Source organism: Notamacropus eugenii, chromosome X (genome assembly GCF_028372415.1).
Source record: "Notamacropus eugenii isolate mMacEug1 chromosome X, mMacEug1.pri_v2, whole genome shotgun sequence".
NCBI lineage: Eukaryota > Metazoa > Chordata > Mammalia > Diprotodontia > Macropodidae > Notamacropus > Notamacropus eugenii.
In genome coordinates this window covers 95,719,287-95,737,209 of record NC_092879.1, presented here as the reverse complement: position 1 = coordinate 95,737,209, position 17,923 = coordinate 95,719,287, and the positions used below count along the sequence as shown (strand labels likewise).

The window sequence follows — 17,923 nt, the reverse complement described above, 5'->3', positions numbered from 1 at the left end:
CTTAGTGCTCATCAACAATAATAAGAGAGAGCCTGAATATAAGGAAAAGAATAAGAAAAAAATCCAACCATAATGACAGACAATGGGGGAGGGGAGCCAGACCTATGATTTTCTTGTGCATAGTTCTCCTTGACATGCAAATGCCCCCCACTGAGGCACACTGCCCATTTCCCTGCCTCCCAAGGCCACTTTTCTGCACCTTAAAGTACTTGACACCTCGGGTCTCCTTTGAGTCTTCCCATAGTCCTTTGGGACAGGTTACAGGTTTTATCACTCCCATTTTATAGACTGAAATCTTAATTAGAAAGCAGCAGGAGCAAACAGCCTTTTAAGCCTAGCTATAAAAAACTGCCTTGACTTTAATGCTCAATTAATTGACAAACAAAAGCACTAACTGTGGTCATTACTCATGACACATCCCCAAACAGGAAACCATCCCTTAGCCCTTAGAGCAGGTGACTAGGGGCAGTCTAGAGACTTGAGAGTGTTAGCCCCCTGGATGATGCCAGTTTGGCACCCCCAAGACAGCCTCCCCTCCAAACTCACCCAGGGAACACTCTCTACTCAGTCATCGTAAAAGCTCCCTCCCAGATGGAAGAGTATTCTTACCTCCTCACTCCTCCTCCTCCTCTGACTTAGTACACTTCCAACTGCTCAGCTGCCTGACTCGGCTAGCTTTTGTGGGGTCATGGATTTTTCCTGGGTTTTATTAATAGCCTCTTTCCTGCTCCTCTTTATTATGTTGCAGTATGAGTCATAGAAAGACTGGTACAAGGGGAAACCACCTATGATTCACTCAATAGGTCTCTATTATTTGTCATCTAAGAAAAGATGACATGAGGATTATTCTGCAACAGTCATGCTCCCTCCTTCTACCCCCTTGCACCCTAACCCTAATATACACATCCACATAAACAACATCTGACTTTTGATTTATGATATGTTTTCAGAAGAACTTGTCCTCTCCCTTCTCTTGTCTCCTCCCTCTAACTGTCTGTGTAACCCTTTCCGAGTCTGTGGCCAGCTCCATTCATTGGAGGGAAGTTAAGCAGCAGACCTCAAGATTGGGTCTGTTCTATTTCATCAGGACCATTTAATCTACTCTAACAGTTTCACTGAATTCTTGCTGGATGAGAGGAGGGAGGGAAGGGGGCCTGCCAAATAGCACGTTCTTCGTAACAATAAGTAACACAATGAAACCTGCCAATTTGAGAACATTGACCTGATCAAATGAGATCATGTTTGTAAAATGCTTAGCCCAAAGCTTGGCAAATAGTAGGTGCTTAATAAATGTCTGCTCCCCTCCCCTTCTCCTTCCCCCTGACCAGTTTGGTCAAATACATGTGACTTTTGCCCTCTGCTCACTTCAGATTTTAGGTTACCATACAGCCAATGGCCTCTCTCCCCAAGGCTGGATTCTTCTTAACTCCTTCCTTGCACTTTTGAATTTTTCCATTTAGTCTCCTGATCTCTAGGTCGGAGGAAACTGTCTATCTCCCTCGTGTATTCCATCATTCATTCAATAACTCATTTATTCCTTCATTCATTGAAACAAGTGCAAGCCTGTCTTTATGAGTGAGCAAAGGATATAGTCAGCCAGAGTTGGAGGGATGCCAGGAAAGGGCCATGGACCCAAAATCTCTCTGGAGCAAGCCAACCCATTGCAGAAGAGTCTGAAGTGCCCACAGGTATTGTGTGTGTGTGTGTGTGTGTGTGTGTGTGTGTGTGTGTTTCAAGGCTGCCAATCTCCATGACAAATGATTACTTCCAAGAACATGATGGATGGGTTTTTCATAATATCACAGAAGCAGCTTTTGAAAATCACACACAAGACTGATGGAAATGTCATACTTGTTGCCTTTTGATGAAAAAATTTTCATTGCTGCAAAACTTGTCACTTTTCATTCCCATCCTTTGTGACATCTAAACCTAACAGACAGAGTGTAACAAATTGTCAACGAGAGAAGAAAGGGGCGGGGAGGGGAGAATCAAAAGGACTGGAGTTTGATTCCTCAAGGCACAAATGTGATCCACAGCCAATGACGTGATGGTCGGGTGCTTCATTGTAAAGAGGAATGGTTGTGGAGGCCTGCGTCTTAGGCCTGGGTTCCTTGGGCACATCACATCACTTCTCAGAAGCCTCTTCCCCAAAAGGAGGGGCCCTACAAGATAGGCACTGGTCCCTTCCAAGTCTAACATTCCATGGCCTACAGTGGCACTGCAAAATCAACTTTCAATGAAGCCAGACACTGTGTAACTGTAATGGCCAATCATAGCTGGCCCCAAAGAAGGAACATGGAAATCTACCTGTCTCCTTGTCTTGGAGCACTGCAGGCCTACAGGAGCAGAGCACAGACTGACAGGTGTGCTTGTTTGGTGTTACTTCATTTTCTTTATTAGGGGGAAAGCTCACAAATTGGCAGAGGGGAGAGGAAAGGGACACTGGAATGTGGAAATGACTACGGTGGAAAAACAAAGGGCTCCAATAAAACTTGGATTTTAAAAAAACCAATATGAGTTTGGATTCCTGGAATAAAAATTGCTGAAATTTCTGAAGGCTGTTTGTAAGTGATTTGGACTGGAATGAACAAAAACCTTGGTTTTTTGGTCTGGACTTAGGCTTTCTTTGGCATAGGAAAGCCCCACCACAAAAATACCCTGCACCGATATAGAGCAGAATCCTAAATGGCTGCTGAGCAAGAACCAGTGGAGATTCAGTTCCTTAAGCCACAGGAGCAAGAAGAGTGCTGGCACAGGAGAGACCTGGATTTGAATTCTAACACCATGTTACTAGAAGCAAGTTCCTTTAAGCTCTTTAAGCATCAGTTTCCTTATATGTAAAATGGTGTCATGGAAGAGGATTATCCATATTCCAAGGCAATGGAAAAGTCAAATGAGATCATGTTTCTATAAGCCTGGTTCAGAACCAAGTATAGAGATTGAAATGCTTTCCCAGGAGCCCCTTGGCCACCGAGATCATAAGCTAAGAATTCAGAAGACTATTCACTAAGAATTTGGAATAGAAGGAGAAATCTGCAGACTAGGAGGCTGGAAAGTGTGGTCACCTCCATCTTGATGGACTTTAACACTGGATCATACCTGTGGCTCCCTCCTTGAAAGATTTTGAAAGATGAGGTTGTTGTGCCTGCCATCCTGGTCAGAAATGAGGCCAGAATACTGAACCCTTGAACACCAGGTTGGGTGGCATGACTCCTGCCGTCCTCTTCAAGGACAAATTGTCTTCGCATGATGGAGATAGGGAGAAGACAATTGCTAATTGCCCCACTCCTGCAGAGTTTTTGTTTCACCTCTTTTCTGGGAGTGGAAGGAATTAATGAAGGAAATCAAGGAGGGTTTGAGAGAGAGGGTCAAGTCCGAATACGAGCAGGGAAGCATCTAGTTCTCCTCTTTCCACAACAGGATGAGTAGAGGGCAGACTTCCCAGAAACTGGCAAATTGGGCCATTCTGCCTGTGACAACTTAGCCAGCCTGAGATGACAAACCAAAGAAATAAAAGCCATGAAGACCTCATAGTTCTAGACTAGTGCTGTTAGTGAGTTCCTTGAGAGAAACAGGAATGCCCTTTTGGAAGCTGTAAGCAGTGCAGCCCTGGGCTCCTCCACTTGTATTTCTCCTGGACTATTGTCAACAAGCCAGAAGTCCAAAATCAAACTTTGTACATTGTAAAGTTCCATGGAAATGTAAGCTGTCATTATTAATCTGGTATTGCCAACAGTGGCCCATGCTAGTAGAGGGAGGCTTTCCACTCCAGACCACTCCACCACAGCAGCCACGTCAAACACTAGCCCGGACTATTGTCTTGGGAACCCACTTTTCAAGGTCCCTTGTGCTTGGTTCCTCTTCACTTTCCTCTGGGGGATCATTCCCATGTCCTTCCATATCTTAGAGGACACCACCTAGTCTCTGGCTAATTTGGCTTCCACACCATCCAGCCTATACACCTGAGCTATTTGGGAGCTGTTTCAACTCAATCTAACAAACCCTTGCCCAATGCAATGTCTGCTGCCAGGTGCAGGGGGACATACACAGATGAAAAATGGCCCCATCTTTTCTCTCATGGTGTTTGCAATCTAGTAGTGCCTAACTATGAGTCAAAAGGTGAGTACTCTGCTAAAACGAAATCCTTTGTGTCTCCTTATCTATTGACCACACACACACACACACACACACACACACGCACACACACACACACACACACGCACACACACACACACATGCACGCATGCACACCTGGCAAGGATGCTCAGGCCTACCCCAGCCTTAAACACCCTTGAACTGATCCTGCCATCCGCTCAAGCTAGCCTCCTATATCTCTCTTCCTAAGCCCTGCTAAACTCCTAAAGTCCTTATCTCTGCTTCTTCACAACCCACTCACTTTTCAACCCCTTGAAACATGGCTTCTCATGCCACCCCTCTTGGGAAACTGTTCTCATGTTTATCAAAGATTTCAGCCTCTAAGTTGGATATACCTTTCCCTCAGTAAACATCCTTCTTGACTTCTGCAGCTTTGGACACTCTAACCCTTTCCCAAGCCCTTTCACCAACAGCACTGCTGCCTCCTGCTTCTGGCTCTCCACCCTCTTTCCTCATGATTATATCTGTTCCCTTGGTTTCAATGATCATTTCTCTCAGATGACTCCCAAATCTAGACACTGAGGCCTAGTCTCTCTCCTGAGCTTCAGGTCCACATCTCCACTTGCCTGCTAGGTATCTACCTGCACACCCCAATCAGCATCTCAAAGCTGACACATCCAAACCTGTCCCTCCTTCAAACTTCCCTATTCCTACTGATGGCACCACTATGCTTCCAATCACCCAGGTTTAAAATGCTGGAGTCATTCTGGCCTCTTCCATTTCCATCATATATCTCTGCACTAACACTATCATCATCACAGTTCAGCCCTTCATCAACTCTCATTTATATTATTTGAATATCTTCCACATCACTGCCAAATTAATATGCCCAAGGCACAGGTTTGGCCCTATAACTTCCTAGCTAAAGTAGTAAGGCACTCTGGAGGGGAGGTGGGAATCAGTGTGTACTAGGCAAGTCATCACTTTGACTATCATCTCCTCTCAGATCTCAATGGAGACAGCCCAGGACCATAAACTCAAGGGTCTTGGGAGTAGCAGTGCTTCACAGACTTCCAGACCTGCTTCCAGCCCAGTCTGTGAAGCCATTGCTGAAAGGAGAAGGAGTCCATCTTCCTCACTACCATCAGCAATAACTGCTGTCCAACTGTCACCAAAAGGAAGATAGGCACAGGGGCCCCAAGAGTGATGGCACCTCCCTACAGCCCAGTCCTCACAGCTGTTGTCTGGAGAAGCAAATCTTGTGGATAAGGAGCTGTCCATCTCCACCAACTGCCAACTAACTACCACACACAGGACAGGTAAGCTAGCCTAATTGAACCAACAAGGCATCCTGGGGGAGGTAGGGGGAGAGAGGAGGCAGATTGTGCCAAGGCAAGCCAAACCACCCCCACTACTTTGACCATGATCTCCTCTCAGACTTCTGCGGAGACAATCCAGGACCCTGAACCCAAGATCCTTGGGAAGAACCAAGCTTCCAGCCCAGTGACCTCAGCAAACCCCTTGACGAAGCAACCTGGCCACCTCTGTTGTGGGTGCTATGACCACAACTCCTGAAGACTCAGAAAGAAAAGTTCTTACCACCAAAACCCTGTCAAATGATTTATCATCAGAAACTGATGTCATTTTATCAGTGGAAATGACAGGCCTGACCACCTACTTTGCTGCTGTAACCTAAGGACCATGATACCTTTCCATTTGACTTGTTAACTGAAATGTTCAATATTTACTGTCTCTCTCATTAGAATCTGAGTTTCATAAGGGAAAGAACTGCCTGACATTTCAACTTGCAGCATTTGCATTTAAGTTGACTAGAGCCTCACACACAATAGGTGCTTACTGACTTTTTGACTCATTCAAAAGTTTTGCTTCGTTCTCTCTTATGGCAATTTTTTCTATCAAACTTCGGTGTGAAATTATTATAGTCTGTGCCTATGTCCTTTCTTCTATCAACATCACATTTTTCATCATCAATAACTTCTTCAAATAGGTCGGTATGGACTTGCTATAATTGCACGCTATACATTTTCTCAAATTTATTTTAGATTTAGCATTTATTTTTAGGTTTACTCTGACAAGTTAGTCTCACATCAATAATGAGTTCTTTCTGGCCTGCTAAAATGTAATCATTTTCTTTTTGTGATGTGATCTAATACTCGCCACATTGAACACCTTCTCATACTTTTCTCAAGTCAAATTTTCACATATAGGTGCAAGCTTCTGGGTGGCCTACAAGTCTTTGGCCTTTCTTCTTGTTTATTCCTGATCCCTATTTTCCAATACATTCTCACCATCCTAACCTATCTTCCCCTTTTCATTCAAGTCTCCAAGTACCCAAGTATATGATGATTTTGTTTCAGGGACTCTGTCAAATTCTTCATGAAATTTTCCCACAATAGATTCTGGATCAGAGCTGCCTTGCGGGCATGGAAATTCAAGGCGACTACATGTTCTGGGAAATTTTGTTCATTTCTACCCTCAGATAACAAAGCAGAAGCAGCAGCATTTCTGCACTGCTTTAAGGTTTACAAGTACTTATGTATATTACCACATTTGATCTCGCAAACCCTTTGTTAGGTAGGTGTTTTTATTATTCTCATTTTACAGATGAGGAAATCGAGACTGAAAGAGGTAAAGTGACTTGCCCAGGGTCACACAGCTAGGAAGTATCTGAGGCAGGATTTGCTCTCCGGTCTTCTGACTGTCTCCAACATTCTAACCATTGAATCCACCTAGCTGCCTCAATAAAATGGGGACCTTCTTCTAGGAGAGGCATGAACACATGTCATGGAAATACTTTGAAGAGACTGAAGGGTGTGCAGACATTCTGTAACTGGTTCCAGTCTCTTAAGGACATGATGAAAGACAGCCTGTCTGATTGGCTGTAGCTGTGGAATCAGAAAGGGAGGCACCTTCCAAAGGCATGAGTTGGACCTCTTCCCTCGGTCTGATTCCTTCGCTGAGGTTGCCTAGTGAGAGATAATGCTTTTAAGGCAAAAGGCCTCAGAGCCTCTTCCCATCCAAGACATATGGCCCTGAGAAAATGGCCTCAGTTCTTTACCTCAATGTTTACTAGCCCTCCCTCACTCAAACAAAGTCAAGTGTAAATCAGGTCATCATTTCTCTGATGTCATGGCCTTCTTCGAAAATGGAGAGGCGGAGCCAAGATGGTGGAGTAGAAAGACGCACATACGCTACCTCCGAACCCACTGCCCATAAAATACCCGTAAAAAAAAAAGAACCACCAGCGAGCAGAAGCCACAGAATGGAGCGGATGAGATTTCTGCTCCAGAGAGCCTGAAAACCTTTTGCAAAAGGTCCCTTGTGCCCCGGACCCGGAGCAGAGCCCAACCCTGCCTCAGCAGCACAGCGCCGAAAGGAGCAGATCCGAGCAGGCTTCAGGGACGGAATCTCCAGCAGCCACGCGGGTCTCTCCACCTACAGGTGACAAGGGTCGGTGAGAGGGTCTCTTTGGCGGGTTGAGAGGGGAGTGGGGTGCCCCCATAACTCAGGCCCCCTCGGGAGGCAGCAGCAGAGGCAGGAGCAGACCAGGGCTCCCCAAGCAGGCAGGAGCTCGGATCCATTGTTGAAGGTCTCTGCATAAACCCCCTGAGGGAACAGAGCCCGTGAGGTGGCCCTGCCCTGACCTGAGCACCTGAACTTAATCTCACATTGAACAGCAGCCCTGCCCCTGCCCAAAGCCCTGAGGCTAGGAAGCAGCATTTGAATCTCAGACCCCAAGTGCTGGCTGGGTGGATCTGGAGGCAAGGTGGGGGTGGAGAGGACACTCAGAAGTCAAGTCACTGGCTGGGAAAATACCTAGAAAAGGGAAAAAAAGTAAGACTATAGAAGGTTACTTTCTTGGTTAACAGGCATTCCCTCCCTTCCTTTCTGATGAGGAAGAACAATGCTTACCATCAGGGAAAAATGCAGAAGTCAAGGCTTCTGTGTCCCAGCCCACCCAATGGGCTCAGGCCATGGAAGAGCTCAAAAAGGATTTTGAAAATCAAGTTAGAGAGGTGGAGGAAAAACTGGGAAGAGAAATGGGAGAGATGCAAGAAAAGCATGAAAAGCAGGTCAACACCTTGCTAAAGGAGACCCAAAAAAATGCTGAAGAAAGTAACACCCTGAAAAATAGGCTAACTCAATTGGAAAAAGAGGTTCAAAAAGCCAATGAGGAGAAGAATGCTTTCAAAAGCAGAATTAGCCAAATGCAAAAGGAGGTCCAAAAGCTCACTGAAGAAAATAGTTCTTTCAAAATTAGAATGGAACAGATGGAGGCCAATGACTTTATGAGAAACCAAGAAATCACAAAACAAAACCAAAAGAATGAAAAAATGGAAGATAATGTGAAATATCTCATTGGAAAAACAACTGACCTGGAAAATAGATCCAGGAGAGACAATTTAAAAATTATGGGCCTACCTGAAAGCCATGATCAAAAAAAGAGCCTAGACATCATCTTTCATGAAATTATCAAGGAAAACTGCCCTGAGATTCTAGAACCAGAGGGCAAAATAAGTATTCAAGGAATCCACAGATCACCGCCTGAAAGAGATCCAAAAAGAGAAACTCCTAGGAACATTGTGGCCAAATTCCAGAGTTCCCAGATCAAGGAGAAAATATTGCAAGCAGCTAGAAAGAAACAATTCAAGTATTGTGGAAATACAATCAGGATAACACAAGATCTAGCAGCTTCCACATTAAGGGATCGAAGGGCGTGGAATAGGATATTCCAGAAGTCAAAGGAACTAGGACTAAAACCAAGAATCACCTACCCAGCAAAACTGAGTATAATACTTCAGGGGAAAAATTGGTCTTTCAATGAAATAGAGGACTTTCAAGCATTCTTGATGAAAAGACCAGAGCTAAAAAGAAAATTTGACTTTCAAACACAAGAATGAAGAGAAGCATGAAAAGGTAAACAGCAAAGAGAAGTCATAAGGGACTTATAAAAGTTGAACTGTTTACATTCCAACATGGAAAGACAATATTAGTAACTCTTGAAACTTTTCAGTATCTGGGCACTGGGTGGGATTATACACACACACATGCACATGCACACACACATAGAGACAGAGTGCGCAGAGTGAATTGAAGAGGATGGGCTCATATCTTAAAAAAATGAAATCAAGCAGTGAGAAATATATTGGGAGGAGAAAGGGAGAAATGGAATGGGGCAAATTATCTCTCATAAAAGAGGCAAGCAAAAGACTTATTAGTGGAGGGATAAAGAGGGGAGGTGAGAGAAAAACATGAAATTTACTCTCATCACATTCCACTAAAGGAAGGAATAAAATGCACACTCATTCTGGTATGAAAACCTATCTTACTATACAGGAAAGTGGGGGATAAGGGGATAAGCAGGGTGGGGGGGGGGTGATGGAAGGGAGAACATGGGGAGGAGGGAGCAATTTGAGGTCAACACTCATGGGGAGGGACAGGATCAAAAGAGAGAACAGAAGCAATGGGGGACAGGATAGGATGGAGGGAAATATAATTAGTTCTTACACAACACTACTATTATGGAAGTCATTTGCAAAACTACACAGATTTGGCCTATATTGAATTGCTTGCCTTCCAAAGGGAAGGGGTGGGGAGGGAGGGAGGGCAGATTGGCAGACAGGGGCAATTAGAATGCTCGGTGTTTTGGGGTGAGGGGAGGGGACAAAAGGGGAGAAAATTTGGAACCCAAAATTTTATGAAAATGAATGTTAAAAGTTAAATAAAAAAATAAAATAAAATAAAATAAAATGAAGGTTGAATACAACAACAACAACTCTTTTGTTGTAGGTGAAGGAGATAAATATGGAGGCTCCAACTTTACGAGTTTTTAGAGGTCAGTCATGTCCAAATTTTGCAACCAGCTCATCAGCAACCCAACATCTTACTGGTCTGAACCAATAAGACAAAGACTCATCTGGCAGTGATGTTACATTTGAACAGAAACTTGATGGAACCAACACTACTTAGAAACTGTGCTAAGTCTGAGCCCACTCTCCCCAGAGACCAAAGTAGTATTGGGGAGAGAGTGGCACTAAGGTATTGGAAAGACATTTCTGTTCTTCTATTTTTGCCACATCTTTGAATATCCATTTATAAAAGCTAAGTGGTTACACGAAACTACGTGCTATTCACTGGTAGCCAATGGGAGGGAGATTTGCGGGGGGAACCTGACACCTCAATCCATCAGGGGTATCCCTAGAACCCAAAAAGAGAAAGATAGCATTCACACTCTGGGATAATGGGCCCAGAGCATTCTCCCCTGTGCAACACTATCAGGATGGATGCAATTGAGTTCTTCCAGTAGCATGTGTCCATTTGTTAGTCACTGGATGTAGGCTCAGTATCTACATCTAAGATAATGTTTAAATCTCACCAAAAATTTCTTCATTCCCTTTGCCCCCCTTTCCATCACTCTACCACTATCACCATGGAACTGAGAGCCATATCGTATTCATCTTTATTTTATGGATTTCCATGCCCAAAGATTTCCTCACCAAGTAGTCAATGTGCTGATGATGAGACTTTCTAGCCCTAGCTGGCATGGTCTTCAGAAGGCAGAATCAGACTGGTGCGAGGTTCATACTCAGATCCTGCCAAAGTTTATGGTCCCCTGGCTTGGGCCAGGGTCACCTCCAAGTCATTAAGACACTGAAGTAGAAGTCAAAGAAGCCCTTGATGTACTAACAATGCTAATAAGAAAATAGCTGCCATTTCTATAGCATCCCTACAATAACCCTGTGAGGGAGATGCTGTCTGTCCACCTCATTTTACTGCTGAGGGCAGAAAATGAGGTTAAAAAGAGCCAGTCCAGATTTCTATCCACTACCCATGCTGCCTTATTTTATACTGAAGGAAACTAAGGGCTGGAAAAGTCAAGTATCTTGGCCCCCATCACCCAGTTAGAAAGAGGTTGTGTGACTTCGAACTCCTGAGTGTTTCTACAGAGTTGTTTTCCTTCCAGAAGAGGTGGAGTTGTTGCAACAGGACTCCCTACCCAAAGCCCCAGAGCTTCCATTCTGACACCCTGTGGCAGCAGCAGCTCAGCTCAGTTTCTAGGGGCCTCTTCTTCCCAACAACTCAGCACACTCATGGCTCCTTGCCTTTATCACCTCCTCCAGGACCCCCACCCCCAAGCCAAGCAGCAACAGCCCTCCAGAAAGATCTCTCCAAAAGGATATGTCCAAGTCCCCAAGTAGCACCAAGCCACCACTGTGAAAATAGGTCGAGCAGTATTTGTCAGTCAGCCCATGGAGTGCCAGCAGGCCAAAGTCATATTTACCTTTATCCCACACCAGGAAAACACTGTCCCACAAAAACTCCTCTGTCCCTCTAGGGCTGCATTTACCAAAATAGGGCACCCAAAACATTGGTTTTATGTAAATATTTGAAGCAATGCAGTGTGATTCCTCTAGTCATATGAGGAAGAAAGAGTTTTCTTGTGGAAGCAGATTTGATTGTGTTGACCTGAAAACTTGATTAAAGAAAGGCAACAGGCTGAATGCATACATTTTATGATTTAATTAATTAATCAATTCCCTATTAAAGACAACGGTAACATAATGCATTATGGAGCCAGAAATGTTCTGGCTTATATACATTTTGCCGTGAGAAAGGAACTCTCCTAGTTAAATTTAGTAAGACAAGACAATTAACAAAGTAATGTTGGTCAGGCCTTGCGATTCCAGGTTGGGTTAACATATGTCTCGGTGACAAGGAAGGAAATCCCACCACTAGTAAGTGGCAGGCTTCCTGCCCTAAACAGATAACTGACATAGGAAAGGGTAAACAAAGTTCAATAGAAATTACGGCCTAAGATGTCAAGATATAGTGTCTTAGGTTAAAGGTCTCCTTAAGGAATGTAGAGTCAGCCTTGGCTGGCTTTTGCTGACATAGGAAGAGGTACCCTCTGAGTTTGCTTCAGAGAGAACAAAGAGATTATTCCAAAATTTTATATTAAACATTATCAATTGCAACCTAGACATTTTCCGAGACCCTGCAGCTTATCTTACTGGATTCTGCTTGCTTTGAATGGTGGAGCTTGTGAGCTTGGTTGAGAAATCAGAAAGAAAAACTCCAAGACCACTAGCCAACAGTCTTTCTTCTTTGCCATACAAGGGAGATGCATACATAGCCAGTATCGTCAGTAGGGTTTTCCTATGGGACGTGTCTTACAGAGAGAAAAACCCAAAACAAAGGAAATATTGAGTCTGCTGCACTGCTGGCTACACTAACAAGATGCAGGAAGACGTCAGAAGCAAACTTACAGTTAAGAAACATCCAAGGTATACTGGAGGAAACATATCTAAAGTAGCTTAGGTTGTAGGCACCATGTTAGATCGTTGTCAGGGAGACATCAGTTTAGATTTGACCTCTGTCTACCTCAGTTTTTTCAAGTGTGAAAGGGCAAAAAATGTAAACCCCATTTTAAGCATACATATCCTAGGCGAGTCACTTGATGTCTCTCCAATCTCACTTTCTCTCCTCAGTGATAAAATGAGGAAGACAGCATGTCTCTCCCAGAGCAGCTGCTGGCTCGACCTGCTGTGATGATTAAATAGAGCGGCATGCATAAAGCACTTTGCAGGCCATAAAGTATTCTATAAATGCTAGCTATCGTTTTCATCATTAATGATCTCTCAGCGCTCTATGGCACAGGCAATGAAAGCAGGACGTAGACGATGTAGTGCAGGCAACGAGCTATAGTCAGGAAAATCTCTTCACATAGAATTCAGGGGAGAGGAAGTGTTTCACAGAAAAGCACTGTTCTATTTTTTGCTTTCCCAGTAAACTAGAGTCTTATGGTTTTTTAAAAGGAAGATGGTGTTATTTAGGCTTGAAATTAAACTCCATTTCAACACTTTGCATGGGCCCAGATTCTGAGAAAGAGACAGAGATACACAGACAGTGATGTCTGTTTTATAAACAGAGTCATTGGGGAAGCATAGAAGGGAGTGAGTGGCACAGAAGTTCCCCTTGGGATTCCTTCCTCCTTTGTTCATCTAAAGGCAGTGAAGCTCAGATACCTCCACATTTGCTGGCCAATCATCCTAAGCCCTCACAACCCCAGTTTTTGGTAATGGAGTTGAGCCCTCTTCCTAATGGCACCTTTCGAGGACCACCTTTCTAGAGGAAGAAAGGGAGGCCAGCGTCCCCCAGAGCTGGCCTTGGCCAAAGGCTAAGCCTGGTGCTGGAGACAAGTTACTGGCCTTGCCAGGTTAGAGAGGGGAGCTCCCTCCACCCTTCCTGCCTCTCTCATGTTTCCCCTGCTGCCTTTAAATCTGTTTGTTATCATGCTATTTGCTCTATTTCTTAAACAAGGATGCAAGCTCACTGCCCTTAATTAATTTTTCACAGATTCTGCAGTTACTTTAACATTCTGATTATGCTTACTTACTTCAGGATCAAAGCAATCTCATTTCCCCACCCCCAAAAGCCTTACTTGGTTTCAATGGTAAGATCAGATATAAGGAGAAAATAATCGTGGGTATCTACTTAGCACTTTTAAGCCTACAAAACACTTTATTTAACTCATTTGAGACCCACGACAAGCCTGGGAGGTAAGTGCTGTTATTATCCCCAATTTGAGATGAGGAAACTGAGGCAGATAGTGATTCAGTATAACCAGCCCAAAGTTACACAGCTAGTGAGTGTGTGAGACAGAATCCGAACACAGATCTTCCTGCTTCAAGCCTATCTTGGAGCCTATCCCCAAGTCCTCTGTTCAGTGTCACCAAGTTGCCTCTCCAAAAGCTTGCTGTTAGGTGATGGGAAATGTACCATTTCTCTGTGGGAACCAACCCCTGGTGGAGGAATTTCTAGCTCCTTGCAGTCAAGACGTTTAAGTCACTGGACTAGCCTTGGCCCAGGTGCCTTCATTAATGTAGGGTTTTTCATAGCCTTCCTTTACCACGAAGGAAAGTTCCTGCACGGCCTGGCTAATCAGGCTCTTTCTCTAGCTACATTCAACTGAGCCAATTCACCCCTTCCTCTTTCCTCCTGAAATTTCATCTCTGCCCAGAACTTCCAGGAAGAGAATCTGCCTTTCTTTTTATTTGGCGGGGAGGGGCAGAGGAGGGAGACTTGACCAAAATGTAACCTCTATTGTTACTGCTTGCCACCCAGGTTAGGCTTCTGATTTCTCAATTTGTATTGACACATGATGTAATGAAGACTTTCTAGCTAGAATGGATCTTAGCAATCATGTAAGATCATGAAAGCCCAGTCCTCCCATTTCATGCATAGTCCTCTTGGGCAGAGGGTTTGAGTTACTGGGATGTGTGGAATCCTCCTGGCTCTAGCCCCCACTCAGAAATCTGAGAAAGATATACCCAGCTGGATGGTAAAATGTTACCCTTCCACTTGGCTGCCCCCTCCGACAGGCACTCATGCACACCCACATCAAAAACACAAAGACAATACTGTCTAAGGTCCCTCTTTCGATGTCCCCAAAGTCACTTACGCTTGCAGGTCAGGCTCTCCTGCCTCTCTTTTGTAAGTCTGGCTCTCGCTGGCATGGGCTTCTTCCATGCAGTCAGTCTTTTGATAGGTTTTCTTCTGTGACAAGCCACTCTCAGATGCTCACCTAATGCTAGTGAGCTGATCCCAGAATTTTGGAGGCAGCTCTCTGCTGCTGGGGCCAACTGTTTCTTGGGACAGGAACTTCTCCACACCTTCCTAAGGGCTCTGGCCCCAGTCCCTCAAGGCTTGACCCAAAAGAAGCAAACACAAACATTCCCAGCTAACTTAGATAGGGGTTGGCTCTTTGAGCACAGAGGGAGGCTGTGGGTCTGGCCAGCATCGGATGAAAATGTTTCCCTTTGCCCAAGTCTTCCTCCTGAGCACACTCTGTATGCACACAGGAACCTTGACCAGAGTTCAAAGGACTGCTAGGAGCAGGACCTTCCCATATCTTTCAAAAGCAATCCTCCCTCAGCAGCAGTGCAGAAGGAGACTCACAGCTTCAGAGGAAGCCCATGTGTGGATTTTCCTGGGCTGAGTCCACCTATCTATAACAAAGGAGGGCTTTGTTCTTTCAGGGGGCAGGGTGGGCCCTAGTGGTGGAGCAGTAATAGTGATACTTTCCAAAACAAAGGGAAGAAGGAAAAGAGCAGTCCTAATCATTTAAAAAATAAACAGAAGAGAGCAGTTCAGAAAGGGACAGACAAACAGGGCGGTGTGGGGGTTACTGTGTTCAATTCGAAAAAGAATCTCTTCCCATAAAGCAACCACAAGCTGGGTGCAGTACTCACAGCTTTAGGGAAATGCTCATGTTTGTTAAGTTCATGATGTAACTTACAATAATGCAAAGGATTTTGGAAAAAGAGGAGGGCTTCTGCTTCCATTTGGGGCGGGGGGAGCCGAAGGCACTCTTACTACCTCCGTGCAGGGTTAAAGTACCCTCAACGTTGCCCAGCGCAGGCACTCTTCTGCGCCCTTCTTCGAACCAGGTGGAGCAGCCTTCCCCAAAAGGAGGGGGCGCAGCTCCAGGCCATGTGGCACCTCATTCTCCCAACAACTCTCCAGACTCTCCCTCCTCCAACCGCCACTGCCCAACTGCCAATCCTGGGACACCTGGGCCCTGGGGCCCTTCTCTCCTAGTCGGTAGCTCCCTCCCCAGCCTTGCTTCATCTCACTCACATCAGAATTTTCTCCTTTTCACTTGCCACCTGAGAAATCCTTCTTCTTCCCCCCAGCCACTTCCCAGTTCTCCTTGAGATGGTTTTACCTCAGTCGCTCCTTGAGGCTGGGGACTGTCTGACTTGCTTGTATTTGTAGACCTGGAACTTAGCATGGTACTTGGCATGTGCTAAGTATGTGATTTATCTGTTTACCCTCATGCATAGGAAACATTAGGGCACATTCTTCAAAAAGCATCTATTAAGTGCCTATTGCATGCTAAGCGCTGGTGTTACAAAAGCAATATGGAAAAAAATCATTCCCTCAAGAAATTTGTATGTTTTTTTGCCTAGGGATGCCCAGAGGAAGAAAGCTCCCTCCATCAGGAAAGAACTGGAACTGAAGAACTGTCTTGGGGATGGGCTCATCTCCTCCCTTCTCTTCCCCTTCCCTCTCCTCTTCTCCTCTTTTCTCCCCTCCTCTCTGCTCCCCTCCCCTCATCTTCCCTCCCTTTCCTTTCCCTCCCCTCCCCTCTTGTCTCCTCCTCTCCTATCCCTTTCTTTTCCCTCCCCCCTCTTCTTCTCTCCCCCTCTCCCCTCCCCTCTCTTCCCTTCTCCTCTCCTCTTATTCTCCCACTCTCTCTCCTTACAAGTTTCCAGAGGCTCTGTTGGTTCAATTATCACTCACCTCTCTGATCTTGATGCCCAGGTCTATATCTCATACCCCAGTCTCTCCTCCGTGTTCCAATCCTATACCATCAATTTCCAACTAGATGGCCTGTACACATCTCAAACTCAACAAGTCCAAAATAAAACTCCATCTCTTGTCCCAAACTCACCCCATTTCTCTGTCAAAGGGATCCCATACCTGAGAACTTGGCATCCTCTTCAACTCCTTCTCCCTCACCCCACAGATCCATGCAGTTGACCAGTCTTATCATTTCTACATCCACGTGGTCTCCCCACCCATTCGAGTTCAGACTCTCAGCACCTCTCACCCGGACTGCTACAATAATAATCTCTCCTCTCCAATCTCTCCTTCACACAGCAGTCAAAGTGATTTTCCTAAAGTTGAGCATCTCTCTCTCTCTCTCTCTCTCTCTCTCTCTCTCTCTCTCTCTCTCTCTCTCTCTCTCTCTCACACACACACACACACACACACACACACACACACACACACACACACACACGTAGTTCCCTGCTGCCTCTAGGACACAACATAACCTTCTCTATTTGGCATTTAAAGCCCTTCATGACCTGGCTCCAACCTACTTCCCCAACCACCTCTCACTCTCCTTCCCACATGCTATGATCCAGTCTAACTGGCCCTGATATTATAGCGCACATGAGAGGCTGGCCAATGAGCCCAGTCCTTAAGTCCATGTGCAGAGTACTCTGCTGATGCCATCCCCAAGTGAACTTTGGCACATGTATAGACATTCAGTAGCTAACCATGTGCTAAAAGGGGGCTTCTTTTATTAGTGTATGGTCAAAACTGGGGTGGGGAAGCAGGGAGACATTCAAAAATCATTCGTTGTCCAGAGCCTGCCCTTTCTTTTGATTTGCCAAAACAAACATGCCTGGCAGTGTTCTGGTGAGAGAAGGGAGATGATGCTCTGAAGGAAGAAAGCTTGGGTGCTGCCAATCCAAGGGCAGCGTGTGGCCCCTGAATATAAACCTTCATTCTTGCTTCGGCATTTCTTCTTTCATTTTAAGTGAAAATGTTTAAAGGCTATGGCCTTATGAGTTTTAAACGCTCAAGAGAAGGAGACATGAGGAGGTCCAGGAGCGAGGTCCCTGTCAGGTTGACAGTCACACAATCTAACACCGAGGCCCCGAGGTGCAAAGAGAAGCCTTTTGCCCCAGTTTAGCAGTGGCTGAGATAAGGCTTCAGCCAACAAAAAATGCTGAATTTGGATGAGAACTTAATGGGACCACACCTGTGGAGAAACTGCATTGAGTCTGAGACCACTCTCCCCAGAGAATGAGGAGGGATTTCAGGGAGGAAATCATGCCCTCTGAGGTGCTAAGGGGTTAGGGTTCGGGGGACACCTTTGGGCTTCTGTTCTTCTTATATTTTCAAAGTAAATATCCTTTGGTAAAATCTAAGTGATATTAATTGGTTAAGTGGAATTGAGGCAATAGGAGGGAGGGAACACACACAAATTGGGGCTTGAGCCAACAGCATT

At 45.1% G+C, this 17,923-nt stretch overlaps 1 protein-coding gene across 3 annotated transcripts in view; it reads right to left on the bottom strand.

Moving 5' to 3' along the window:
• Nucleotides 1-16,632, bottom strand: part of IL13RA2 (interleukin 13 receptor subunit alpha 2) — a 42,657-nt gene extending 26,025 nt beyond the window's left edge. The window contains exon 1 of one of the 3 annotated variants that reach the window (XM_072626900.1): nt 16,603-16,632. In XM_072626900.1, the coding sequence (XP_072483001.1) occupies nt 16,603-16,617 (15 nt within the window). In that variant the 5' untranslated portion in view covers nt 16,618-16,632. Of the gene's footprint in view, nt 1-609; nt 698-14,578; nt 14,928-16,602 lie in introns of those variants that run through there. The other 2 variants (XM_072626901.1, XM_072626902.1) reach the window with 2 other exon arrangements.
• Nucleotides 16,633-17,923: the final 1,291 nt, after the last annotated feature.